This window comes from Salmo trutta, chromosome 29, assembly GCF_901001165.1.
Source record: "Salmo trutta chromosome 29, fSalTru1.1, whole genome shotgun sequence".
Classification (NCBI taxonomy): Eukaryota; Metazoa; Chordata; class Actinopteri; order Salmoniformes; family Salmonidae; genus Salmo; species Salmo trutta.
The window spans coordinates 45,500,983-45,514,672 of NC_042985.1; the positions used below are offsets into that span (position 1 = coordinate 45,500,983).

The following is a 13,690-nucleotide window of genomic DNA, read 5'->3' on the forward strand; positions in this document are numbered from 1 at the left end:
GAATTATAAGTGAAATAATCTGTCTGTAAACAATTGTTGGAAAAATTACTTGTGTCATGCACAAAGTAGATGTCCTAACTAACTTACGAAAACTATAGTTTATTAACCTGTTGGGGGTAGGGGGCAGTATTTGCACGGCCGGATAAAAAACGTACCCGATTTAATCTGGTTATTACTACTGCCCAGAAACTAGAATATGCATATAATTATTGGCTTTGGATAGAAAACACCCTAAAGTTTCTAAAACTGTTTGAATGGTGTCTGTGAGCATAACAGAACTCATATGGCAGGCAAAAACCTGAGAAGATTCCTTACAGGAAGTGGTCTGTCTGACCATTTCTTGGGCTTCTACACTCTCTTTATTGAAAACGGAGGATCTCTGCTGTAACGTGACACTTCCTACGGCTCCCATAGGCTCTCAGAAGGCGGCAAACCGGTGAATGATGTCTTTGGAGCCCCTGGCTGAAAAACATTAGCGCATTTGGATAGTGGTCGATCAGAGGACAATAAGACTGAGGCGCGTGCACGAGGCGACACCATGTTTTTATTTTCTCTGTCTTTGAATGTAAACAGGGTTTCCCGGTCTGAATATTATCGCTTTTTTACGAGAAAAATCGCATAAAAATTGATTTTAAAACAGCGGTTGACATGCTTCGAAGTACGGTAATGGAATATTTAGAAATGTTTTGTCACGAAACGCGTCGGGCGCGTCACCCTTCGTCACACTTCGGATAGTGTCTTGAACGCACGAACAAAACAGAGGATATTTGAACATAACTATGGATTATTTTGAACCAAACCAACATTTGTTATTGAAGTAGAAGTCCTGGGAGTGCATTCTGACGAAGAACAGCAAAGGTAATCCAATTTTTCTTATAGTAAATCTGACTTTGGTGAGGGCTAAACTTGGTGGGTGTCTAAATAGCTAGCCCGTGATGGCTGGGCTATCTACTCAGAATATTGCAAAATGTGCTTTCACCGAAAAGCTATTTTAAAATAGCGGACATAGCGATTGCATAAAGGAGTTCTGTATCTATAATTCTTAAAATAATTGTTATGTTTTTTGTGAACGTTAATCATGAGTAATTTAGTAAATTCACCGGAAGTTTGCGGTGGGTATGCTAGTTCTGAACGTCACATGCTAATGTAAAAAGCTGGTTTTTGATATAAATATGAACTTGATTGAACAAAACATGCATGTATTGTATAACATAATGTCCTAGGATTGTCATCTGATGAAGATCATCAAAGGTTAGTGCTGCATTTAGCTGTGGTTTGGGTTTATGTGACATATGCTAGCTTGAAAAATGGGTGTCTGATTACTTCTGGCTGCGTACTCTGCTGACATAATCTAAAGTTTTGCTTTCGTTGTAAAGCCTTTTTTAAAATCGGACAGTGTGGTTAGATTAACGAGAGTCTTGTCTTTAAAATGGTGTGAAATAGTCATATGTTTGAGAAATTGAAGTAATAGCATTTCTAAGGTAGTTGAATAACGAGCCACGGGATTCCACTGGCTGTTGAGTAGGTGGGACGATTTCGTCCCACCTACCCTAGAGAGGTTAACCTCTCTTGGGTAGTGGGGCAGTATTTTCACATCCAGATGAAAAGCGTGCCCAAAGTAAACTGCCTGTTACTCAGGCCCAGAAGCTAGGATATGCATATAATTGGTAGATTTGGATAGAAAACACTAAAGTTTCTAAAACTGTTAAAATATTGTCTGTGAGTATAACAGAACTGATATGGCAGGCGAAACACCGAGGACAAACCACCCCCCCCAAAAAAAATAATTCAGCCTACCACTATTTTCAATGGCTGTCACTTTTACTATAAGGCGAAGTCCTCCCAGATTGCAGTTCCTAGGGCTTCCACTAGATGTCAACAGTCTTTAGAAAGAGTTTCAGGCTGGTTTTTGGAAAAATGTGACAAATTGTAGTTTTTCTTGGTGGCTCCCAATTTGGCTTTAGTGTTTCCAAGCGCGTCAATGAGAGCGCGTTCTTTGGTATTTTTCTCCAGTAAAGACAATAACAATTCCCCGTCTTAAATTTGATCGTTTATTTACGTATTAGGGTACCTAAGGTTTGATTATAAACGTTGTTTGACTTATATGGAAAAGTTTATTAGTAACGTTTGGGATTAATTTTGTATGCATTTTGATGGAGGGAAACTGGGTGGATTATTGACTGAAGCGCGCCAGCTAAACTGAGTTTTTATGGATACAAAGAAGGACATTATCGAACAAAAGGACCATGTGTGATGTAACTGGGACCTTTTGGAGTGCCAACAGAAGAAGATCATCAAAGGCATTTTTTATATCGCTATTTCTGACTTTTGTGTCGCACCTGCCTGGTTGAAATATGTTTTCATGGTTTTGTATGCGGGGCGCTGTCCTCGGATAATCGAAAGGTGTGCTTTTGCCGTAAAGCCTTTTTGAAATCTGACACAGCAGCTGGATTAACAAGAAGTTAAGCTTTATTTTGATGTATTACACTTGTGATTTTATGAAAGATAAATATTGATAATTCTGTAGTTTGAATTTCATGCTCTGCAATTCCACCAGATATTGGCCAGGTGGGAAGCTAATTTGTGGAGTGGTTGAAAAAACGAGTTTTAATGACTCCAACCAAGTGTATGTAAACTTCCGACTTCAACTGTACATACATAGACAAAAACAATAAACAAATTAACATTTACAGTGGCTTGCAAAAGTATTCACGCCCTTGGCATTTTTCCTATTTTGTTGCCTTACACCTAGAATTAAAATAGATTTTCGGGGGTTTGTATCATTTGATTTACACAACATGCCTACCACTTTGAAGATGCAAAATATGTTTTATTCTGAAACAAACAAGAAATAAAACAAAAAAACTGAAAACTTGAGCGTGCATAACTATTCACCCCCCCAAAGTCATTACTTTGTAGAGCCACCTTTTGCAGCAATTACAGCTGCAAGTCTCTTGGGGTATGTCTCTATAAGCTTGGCACATCTAGCCACTGGGATTTTTTCCCATTCTTCAAGGCAAAACTGCTCCAGCTCCTTCAAGTTGGATGGGTTCCACTGGTGTACAGCAATCTTTAAGTCATACCACAGATTCTCAATTGGATTGAGGTCTGGGCTTTGACTAGGCCTTTCCAAGACATTTAAATGTTTCCCCTTAAACCACTCGAGTGTTGCTTTAGCAGTATGCTTACAGTCATTGTCCTGCTGGAAGGTGAACCTCTGTCTCAAATCTCTGGAAGATTGAAACCGTTTTCTCTCAAGAATTTCCCTGTATTTAGCCCCATCCATCATTCCTTCAATTCTGACCAGTTTCAAAGTTGCAGCCACCACCATGCTTCACTGTGGGGATGTTGTTCTCGGGGTGATGAGAGGTATTGGGTTTGTGCCAGACATAGCGTTTTCCTTGATGGCCAAAAAGCGAAATCTGACCAGAGTACCTTCTTCCATATGTTTGGGGAGTCTCCCACTTGCTCCATGGGATGTTCAAAGTTGTGGATATTGTTTTAGAACCCAACCCTGATCTGTACTTCTCCACAACTTTGTCCCTGACCTGTTTGGAGACCTCATTGGTCTTCATGGTGCTGCTTGCTTGGTGGTACCCCTTGCTTAGTGGTGTTGCCGACTCTGGGGCCTTTCAGAACAGGTGTATATATACTGAGATCATGTGAAATCATGTGACACTTAGATTGTACACAGGTGGACTTTATTGAACTAATTATGTGACTTCTGAAGGTAATTGGTTGCACCAGATCTTGTTTAGGGGCTTCATAGCAAAGGGGGTGAATACATATGCATGCACCACTTGAAAAAAATTACTTGTTTAAATTGTTTAATTTCACTTCACTAATTTTGACTATTTTGTGTATGTCCATTACATGAAAATCAATTTAAATTACAGGTTGTAATGCAACAAAAAAGGGAAAACGCCAAGGGGGATGAATACTTTTGCAAGGCACTGTTCATACATAACCCTAACCCTAACCCTAACCCTAACCCAATGTTGTTTCCAATACCTGAAAGACTTTCTGGACTTACTTTGATGACTGGCTGTGCTGTGGGAACCACAGCCATCATGGAGGCAGCGGGAGACACAGCTTGGACAGGGATAACAGAGATGATGGTTGGCACTGGTGTGGCTGCTATGACAGGAGTCTGACACACAGGTGGAGGGGAGCTGGGATAAGTGGATGGGGGTGAATCTGTTGACTCAGCCTCTGCTTGGCTGCCTGAAAGACGTAGGAAGCAAACTTTTGTAAATGACAGACATTTCCTCTCAAACAACTTTTCTTCAGCGCACGAGTCCCTCCCAACTGTGAAAGGATGGAGTTACCTGCACTAATAGGCCCTCCTGGTTTGTGGGCAGCTTTAACTTTGGGGGCTGGCGGTAGCAGCTCCACCTCCTCCTGAGGCATTTGAGCCACTTTCTGTAAGAAGATTTTCTCCAGAGCTTGGGCCATCAGCACAATGTCATCTGTAGGCTGTGGGAATACAAGAGGGAATGAGTTATGGGTCAAGATGAAGGCGAAGGTCAGATGGAGCCCCTGATCAAAATTATCAGTTACAGAATCAATAATACCTAGAAAGGTGATGGGTCGCCTCTAGACAGAGTAGAGAAAGTGTAAATACATTCAAATCCCAATCCTCATCTTGATGAGTCAAAATAAAGTTCACAAGTTAAAATCAATGTCACTGGAAAGCTATCTGTGTGTGTAAATGTCAGTGTATGTGATCCTGTGAAAATACGTGAAAAGAAAGTATGCCCTTTGAACTACTTGTTATTGCTGTTTTTTTTATTTAGATTTGGAATTAATGGTAAAGGAGAATTTACCTTGTTGTAGATGTAACAGTTGGTAAACATTGTGTTGAAGTCCTGCATGCACTCGCTGGCGCTCCAATAGTAGTTATTCTCTAGCCTCTTCTTTATTGTTCCCATGTCCATTGGGCTCTTGATAACTTTATGATAGTCCTATATGACAGCATCAATTGGAAAGAACCATTCAATACGAGGGAGCAATACAATAAATGGTAAGGAAATAAACAACATGTTTTAAGATGATGAATGTTGAACAATGAGGGGTTCATCCTTTCACACATCGTAATATTACTACTACTTCGGAACCACACAAAAATGTACATACATCCATACAGAGTATTTACATTCAAATATAAGAGCCTACTTCTACCCAGAGCCAAATGTAGCGTTAAAGCTAGAATCCTTAGCTGTTACATCTATTTCTGGACTTATAAATGAATGACATATACCCATTGATTCTTTAACTTATAAATGCCTCATGAGCTTAGTTAAACTGTCATACCCTATTAGAACCCAAAATATAAGCTTGTTTTACTCCAATGTTTCAAAAGTAAAATCTAAACAAACACTATATAGCCTCAAAACATGGTTAAAGGTCCAATGCAGCCCTTTTTATCTCAAAATCAAATAATTTCTGGGTAACAACTAAGTACCTTACTGTGATTGTTTTCAATTAAATTGGTCAAAAAGAAACAAAAATAGCTTCTTAGCAAAGTGGCATTTCTCAAGAAGTTTGCTAGGACTGTCTGGGAGTGGTCTGAGTGGGGAGGGGAGAACTGAAAATGAGCCGTCATTGGCGGAGAGGTTTGGAACTCTTTCTTATGGGTCTGGCACCAGGCAGGCCAAAACTTCATCCCACCAAAACAGGCTGAAATTTCAGCGGTCTTTTCAAAACGCCCTTTCAGTACAAGGGAATTATCATAATTTTCACAGCAGTTTCACAGATTCTAGCATTTATTCTGTTGGTCAACCGAGATTGTTTTAATCGAGCAGTAACAAATAATATAAACTCAGCAACAAAAGAAACGGCCCTTTTTCAGGACCCTGTCTTTCAAAGATAATTCGTAAAAATCCAAATAATTTCACAGATCTTCATTGTAAAGGATTTAAACACTGTTTCCCATGCTTGTTCAATGAACCATAAACAATTAATGCACCTGTGGAACAGTCGTTAAGACACGGTCGTTAACAGCCGTTAAGACGGTAGGGAATTAAGGTCACAGTTATGAAAACTTAAGACACTAAAGAGGCCTACTGACTCTGAAAAACACCAAAAGAAAGATGCCCAGGGTCCCTGCTCATCTGTGTGAACGTGCCTTAGGCATGCTGCAAGGAGGCATGAGGACTGCAGATGTGGCCAGGGCAATAAATTGCAATGTCCGTACTGTGAGACGGCTAAGACAGCGCCACAGGGAGACAGGACGGACAGCTGATCGTCCTCGCAGTGGCAGACACGTGTAACAACACCTGCACAGGATCGGTACATCCAAACATCACCCGTGCGGGACAGGTAACAACAACTGCCCGAGTTACACCAGGAACGCACAATCCCTCCATCAGTGCTCAGACTGTCCACAATAGGCTGAGAGAGGCTGGACTGAGGGCTTGTAGGCCTGTTGTAAGGCAGGTCCTCACCAGACGTCACTGGCAACAACAATGTCTATAGGCACAAACCCACCGTCGCTGGAGCAGACAGGACTGACAAAAAGTGCTCTTCACTGACGAGTTGCGGTTTTGTCTCACCAGGGGTGAAGGTCGGATTTGCGTTTATCGCCGAAGGAATGAGCGTTACACCGAGGCCTGTACTCTGGAGCGGGATCGATTTGGAGGTGGAGGGCCCGTCATGGTCTGGGGCGGTGTGTCACAGCATCATCTGACTGAGCTTGTTGTCATTGCAGGCAATCTCAACGCTGTGTGTTACAGGGAAGACATCCTCCTCCCTCATGTGGTACCCTTCCTGCAGGCTCATCCTGACATGACCCTCCAGCATGACAATGCCATCAGACGTACTGCTCGTTCTGTGCGTGATTTCCTGCAAGACAGAAATGTCAGGGTTCTGCCATGGCCAGCGAAGAGCCCGGATCTCAATCCCATTGTGCACATCTGGAAGCTGTTGGATCGGAGGGTGATGGCTAGGGCCATTCCCCCCAAAAATGTCCGGGAACTTGCAGGTGCCTTGGTGGAAGAGTGGGGTAACATCTCACAGCAAGAACTGGCAAATCTGGTGCAGTCCATGATGAGGAGATGCACTGCAGTACTTAATGAAGCTGGTGGCCACACCAGATACTGACTGTTACTTTTGATTTTAACCCCCCCTTTCTTCAGGGACACATTATTCCATTTCTGTTAGTCACGTCTGTGGAACTTGTTCAGTTTATGTCTCAGTTGTTGACTCTTGTTTTGTTCATACAAATATTTACACATGTTAAGTTTGCTGAAAATAAACGCAGTTGACAGTGAGAGGACGTTTCTTTTTTAGCTGAGTTTAGATATTCCATAAAAAATCTGCTGTTTCCAGCTACAATAGTCTAATATTTCTGATGAATTTGATGTTATTTTAATGCCACATAGCCAAGTCAATCAAGGTGTGGATGGAGGACCACCAGATCAAGACCCTGTCATGGTCAGCCCAATCTCCAGACCTGAACCCCATTGAAAACCTCTGGAATGTGATCAAGAGGAAGATAGATGGTCACAAGCCATCAAACAAAGCCGAGCTGCTTGATTTTTTTGCTCCAGGAGTGGCATAAAGTCACCCAACATCAATGTGAAAGACTGGTGCAGAGCATGCCAAGACGCATGAAAGCTGTGTTTGAAAATCAGGGTTATTCCACCAAATATTGATTTCTGAACTATTCCTAAGTTAAACATTAGTATTGTGTTTAAAAATTAATATCAACTTATTTCGTTTCATTAGTCAAGATCTGACGACAACTGCATCTTTTTTGTTATTTTGACCAGTTGTCATTTTCTGAAAATAAATGCTCTCAATGACAATATTTTTACTTGGAATTTGGGAGAAATGTTGTCAGTAATTTATAGAACAAAACAAAAAATTTCATTTTACCCAAACACCTGGCAACATTAGAAGAGTAATGGCAGGATCTACGAAAGCCAGCAGGAGCGGGAGGAGAATAGTAGGGTCAGGTTACGTTTTTTTTTAATCCTGGTTATCTAGATCTCTGGCGCACTCTTGCGACATTTGTCTTATTTCATCACACTGTAAGCTTAAAGCATCAGACAAGCTCAATGCATATATTTGGTGTTATATGGAAAAATACACTTTAAAAATGTTGACCAGTCGATTGGTCGAAAGAACAGACAACTTTCAGTGGACCAAGATTTGTTTCTGTTGGGGACAGCCCTACTAGCTTAAAGGATCTGCTTCTACCTATTACTAACTACCAATAACAAAGAGAAAACTACGGAGTGTGGACTCGACTTACAGCAAGACATAATTTGATGGTATCCACAGGCGTATAAAAGGGCCACGCAAACTGATGTTTCCATAGAGTCTTCACCACAACATTCTGCATGTACTGTAGTTGGTTAGTTTTCCTGCCAGGCTTGTTGGGGTTGAAGAACTCTGGTGGCGGTGGATTAACAAGCGTCGGGGCGGCCGCAGGAACAGCCGACATACTGGCAACAGGAGAACACTTCTTCCCAGTTCTGCAAAACGAGTGTTTTCAATGGATACTTTGCTCCACTTTCAGCTCCTTATTCCTCCAGCAGTACACACATCCCATCTCATGACCTGAGTGTCTGTGCCCTGCAAAACAAAATAAACAAATATTGGAATTAGAAAATGAAGGGAGGTGCAGTTCAGAAAATATGAGACAGTCAGAGTTCAAGATAGCATCCTCACAGACAGTAAAGTTTACTCAAGTCAATTAGGCTAACATTTTATGACAAGGACTTTGAGCTATCAATGGTAGCTAAATTATAAACAAAAAATGTAATTAATAAAAAATGTGAGTACACATTACATCTAGCCTAAGTAATACAGCCTGCACAGACACCTGATCACTTAGAATTTGTAAAATGGGCAAAGAATTTACATTTAGCTGGGCAACAGCTAGCTAGATTGTTACACCAGATAATTTACCTCCCAAAATTGGTATCCATTACTGGGAGTTACAGGTTAGATACTGTTTGCTATACAAAGGGTGGGTCTAATCCTGAATGCTGGTTGGTTAAAAACGCATTCCAGCCGGTGTCTATTCCACAAATTACCACCTGCTAAATCTATGACGTAAAAATGCCTATTTACTCTGTTCCATCTGACTGCGCAATCCACTGTCTCATCAGCCCAGGCAGGGAAGTTATAAACTTGATCTCCACATTCATTTTAGACTAGTTTTCAACAGCGTAGATTTTGCGGAGACATTGTTTCAATATTCAAATTCTATCTCCAACTGTCCCATAATAATGAACGTGTAGGGGTCGGGAGAGAGAGGCAGGCAGCGTTTCTCAGCCTGTCGAAATCATGAATCAGCTGCCATAATTTGTATGGATATATACAAAGAAATGTCAATTGAAAAAAGGTATAACGAAACGAAGTGCATCTAGTTTGCAGTCTTCCAGGCAACACTCGTGCCAATATATCCTCCAAACACCGGCTTCTCGGGCATTATCACTTACTGTAAGTGTAGCACAGATAATTTTCGACCGACCTTAACAATACTTTCTTCATATTCAATTCGCCCAAAATGTATCTTCTAAAATGTCCGTGTCCAGTTGCAGGTGGCGCGTTTGAATAAAAAAAAAATGCTACATTATCAAAATAAATGTTTTGCTCCATGAACTCATCCAACAATGTGTACGCTGCCATCTTGTCTATTTCAAATATTCTCCCATTAATCGAGACAGATGGGTGTCCACCCCAAAGTACTGCATGTCATGACAGCCGTCTCGATCAATGAGAGAACACTTGAAAGAGACAAGATGGCAGTGTATACACATTGTTGGATTACTTCATGGAGCAAAAATGTATTTTATTTTAATAACGGAGCATTTTTAAAATTCAAACGGACCCCCTGAAACTCATTTTATGGGACTCCCGTTTCCACAAATAGAGAACGAAGATTGTATAGCCAAAACCAGTTAAGCATAAAATTATCTTGCAGCTTCTGTATAGGCAAAGCTGTAATTACATTATATGGTGTTACAATCTGTAGCTACACCAAACCTGTAACTCCCAGTAATGGATACCAACAATATTTGGTTAAATCACATCTGTAGCTAGGCAACAACAATGATGCAGAGATAAAACATTCACAAAAGCACTTTTTTCCCCCCAAGTTACGTCCAAAATCTGACACGCTTAGCAATTAAAATGCATATTGCTAAATGTACAGAACTACGTATCCACCCTTTATCTCACAAAATAGTAGCTATTTTACATGTAGCGATGGTGTGCATGATGATTACGTATCATCACATCTATTCCTTTAAAAAAGATGGCGGGTAGGGGAACGCAATGCAAGCTTGCCAACTAGCCTCTCAATCGGCAAAATCCTAAATGTGCACGCCATGCAAAGAGCTAGCTAGCAACGTACATACGCCACTAGTTCACGTGAAGTAGCTACACCTAAAATGTTGAGTAGAGTGTTATAGAAGCGCTGAACATGATATAATTAGATAGCTTCCCATTTAAACTTCGCATATGATAAATGTAGCGTTAGCTACTAGCCTAACAAATCTTAGCTGCTTTGTAGCTATGCATTGTTTCAAGGCGCCGAGCGGACCGGCCGAATCAGAAAACAACCTAGATTGAGTGTATTTGAGAAACACTTAGATATGTATCCTGTCCTTTAAATTACACAAACCAGAACAAAATAACATTTTACTTTATTACTTTCTCCTCAAATGGCTCCAGTGGTGGTTCGCTCGCAGTTTTCAGGTACCTTTTATTTCAGCGAAGTAGCTAGCATATTAGATGAGTTATCAGCATAGAGCTAGATAGAGGACAAATATGTTTTATCTGTGCCATTACAGCGTCTGTGGCAGCGCCATTAGACTATCTCCAATGTGAAGAGGTCAATTTTCTTCTTCAGGATTGGCTGATCACTTGTGAGGACCCGGTTGCACATGACTGCAACAGGGTCACCAGGAGGAATCAGCCAATGAAATTGAAGTCCCACCCAGTTGACCACATTAAAATGGTGGAAGCGCTCATTGGCGCTAATAAAGTCTTTTGGCCATTAGATGCCGCTATCATTCTTTATGGTCATCAGCTGTCTGCAATGTCCATGCGCAATTTCGAGCAGCATCATGGTCCTTGTTGTGTTTTGATGGTTAAAGCATTTAGAATTGGAGGTATGTCCCTAAATGACCTACTACATATCCCAAGATGCACCTCCTTATTGCACAAGCCATGTTTTGGCCAAACATGTCGTCATGAAGGGAAACGTATTGTTCGAAGCTATCAATTGGCTTTGATACAACATTATTAAATATAGAATCAGATATTACCTACAATAATACATAACTTATAGGAACAATGATTTAAAGTAAATGTGTCCGATAGAATGCTGTAATTGCACAACTCCCTGCATTCCCAGCTAACAAGTCTAGGGAGAGAACGTGTTTCTAATGTTACCTGTAATGTTCCCCTAATATTTTAGTGTCCCGTTTTTCATTAGTAAAGGGAATATTTTAATCTACACTGAACAAAAAAATAAACTCAACATGTAAAGTGTTGGTCCCATGTTTCATGAGCTTAAATAAGCAATCCCAGACATTTTCCATATGCACAAAAAGCTTATTTCTCTAAAATGATTTGCACACATTTGTGTTCTGTTAGTGAGCATTTTTCTTTTGCCAAGATAATCCATCCACCTGACAGGCGTGGCATATAAAGAAGCTGATTAAACAGCATGATTATTACACAGGTGCACCTTGTGCTGGGGACAATAAAAGGCTACTCTAAAATATGCACTTTTGTCACACAACAGAATGCCACAGATGTTTTGAGGGAGCGTGCAACTGGCTTGCTGACTGCAGGAATATCCACAAGAGCTGTTACCAGATAATGTTATGTCTATTTCTCTACCATAAACTGCATCCAATGTCGCATCCCAAGTGTAACCACGCAAGCCCAGGACATCCACATCCGGCTTCTTCATCTGCGGGATCATCTGAGACCAATCACTCGGACAGCTGATGAAACTGTGTGTTTGCACAACTGAAGAATTTCTGCACAAACTGTCAGAAACTGTCTCAGGGAAGCTTGTCGTCCTCACCAGGGACTTGACCTGACTGCAGTTTGGCGTCATAACCGACTTCAGTAGGCAAATGTTCATCTTTGATGGCCACTGGCACTCTGGAGAAGTGTGCTCTCCACGGATTAATCCCGGTTTCAACTATACCGGAACAGAGTGCCCCATGGTGGTGGGGTTATGGTTTGGGCAGGCATAAGCTTCAGACAACGAACAAAATTACATTTTATCGATTGCAATTTGAATGGACAGATATACCGTGACGAGATCCTGATGCCCATTGTCATCCCATTCATCCACCGCCATCACCTGATACTTCAGCATGATAATGCATGGCCCCATGACGCAAGGATCTGTACACAATTACTGGAAGCTGGAAATGTCCCAGTTCTTCCATGAAATGTGTATATCTTATGTTCTGAGAACATAGCAACCATGTTCTGTGTATGTTTGGTGGGATGTTGATGGAATGTTGTCCTAACCCACAGAAAACTGGACACATGGATGTTCTTGCAATGTTCCCATGAAATGTGTCTAGAACAACATCTTAAGTTCTGATAACATGGTAACCACTTTCTGGGTATGTTCCATTTGACATTAAGGGAATGGTATCTTGGAAACATTACTTGCACATCACAATAACATTCTTATGAAAACATTAGTTTATGACCTAATGAGTCTCTTAAGGGAATGTTCTCTAAAGTTGTGGGAACATTTGCTGTTAGCTTGGTTGGCCCAGAAGTCAAGTGAATCAGTTGACAAGCTCTGGAAGTCTCTGAAGCAGCTAAGGATATAGTAACATACTTTAGACCAAGACTAGTAGTCTCAGCCTGGATATTAAATGTCAAGTCAGTTCTGACAAGATTGAAGTGGAGAGACAGCCTTAATGCTTATTCAGTACTGTTGCTACCAAGTTGGTTGAAAATCTTCCAGGTCGTTCAGGCCTTTACGGAGAGGGTCAAGTCTAGGAGTTTTACTCTAAGCAGGGGGTTGAAGCTGATGCTTTTTCATTTGGTAAAGTTTCAGAAACATCTGTGTTAAAGAAAATACTACAAAGCAACGGGTCTTGATAACATTCCTTCCAGGTTCTTGAAGGATGCTGCAGAGAGATGGAAAAGGAAGCGAGACATCCCACTCGCTAGTTTTTTCTGGTTCATATAGAGTCACTGAACTAAGCAGACCAGACCCAGCTGCTAATGCATTGCTGCTAATGGGAGAGCCACCCCCTTAAGCAAACCGGAACTTACTATTTTTTTTACAATGGTAAATGTGACTCACCACCTGGATTTTGTCTTATGTAGCAACATTTGAATTTCCGTTTTTTACATTGGATAAAAGTAGAGACAGAGCTACAAAATGATATATCATACCCTGTATTTGAGGAAACAATTGGAAAGTAATTCTGCTTTGAAAGTTGATCAACTTGTAAACTCACTTTTGAGAAAACCGTCTTTCAATGTTTTGGTACTACTATTGGAGAACCCTTCTTTGTCTACACCCATTCAGCATTGTTCACACCCTCTTAAGCCTTAGCCCCACCCATCTCTTTAAGGGTTGATCGGACCGTTCTGTACTAATTTGCCAGCTACTTCAAGACATCTAAGGGCTCTCCCTCACTAAACATTACTCGTCCTAGCAGAGCTGGTTAGGCTGTTATGT

General features: G+C 41.0%; 1 protein-coding gene across 7 annotated transcripts in view; it reads right to left on the reverse strand.

Annotated features, from left to right (window-relative positions):
- brd3b (bromodomain containing 3b) overlaps positions 1–10,846 on the reverse strand; it is a 35,147-nt gene extending 24,301 nt beyond the window's left edge. For 2 of the 7 annotated variants that reach the window (XM_029722344.1, XM_029722341.1), the window contains exons 1-5: positions 10,661–10,842; positions 8,258–8,580; positions 4,827–4,964; positions 4,329–4,476; positions 4,034–4,224 (exon numbers count right to left, since the gene is read on the reverse strand). In XM_029722344.1, the coding sequence (XP_029578204.1) occupies positions 4,034–4,224; positions 4,329–4,476; positions 4,827–4,964; positions 8,258–8,449 (669 nt within the window). In that variant the 5' untranslated portion in view covers positions 8,450–8,580; positions 10,661–10,842. Of the gene's footprint in view, positions 1–4,033; positions 4,225–4,328; positions 4,477–4,826; positions 4,965–8,257; positions 8,581–10,660 lie in introns of all 7 variants that reach the window. The other 5 variants (XM_029722345.1, XM_029722346.1, XM_029722342.1 and 2 more) reach the window with 5 other exon arrangements.
- Positions 10,847–13,690: the final 2,844 nt, after the last annotated feature.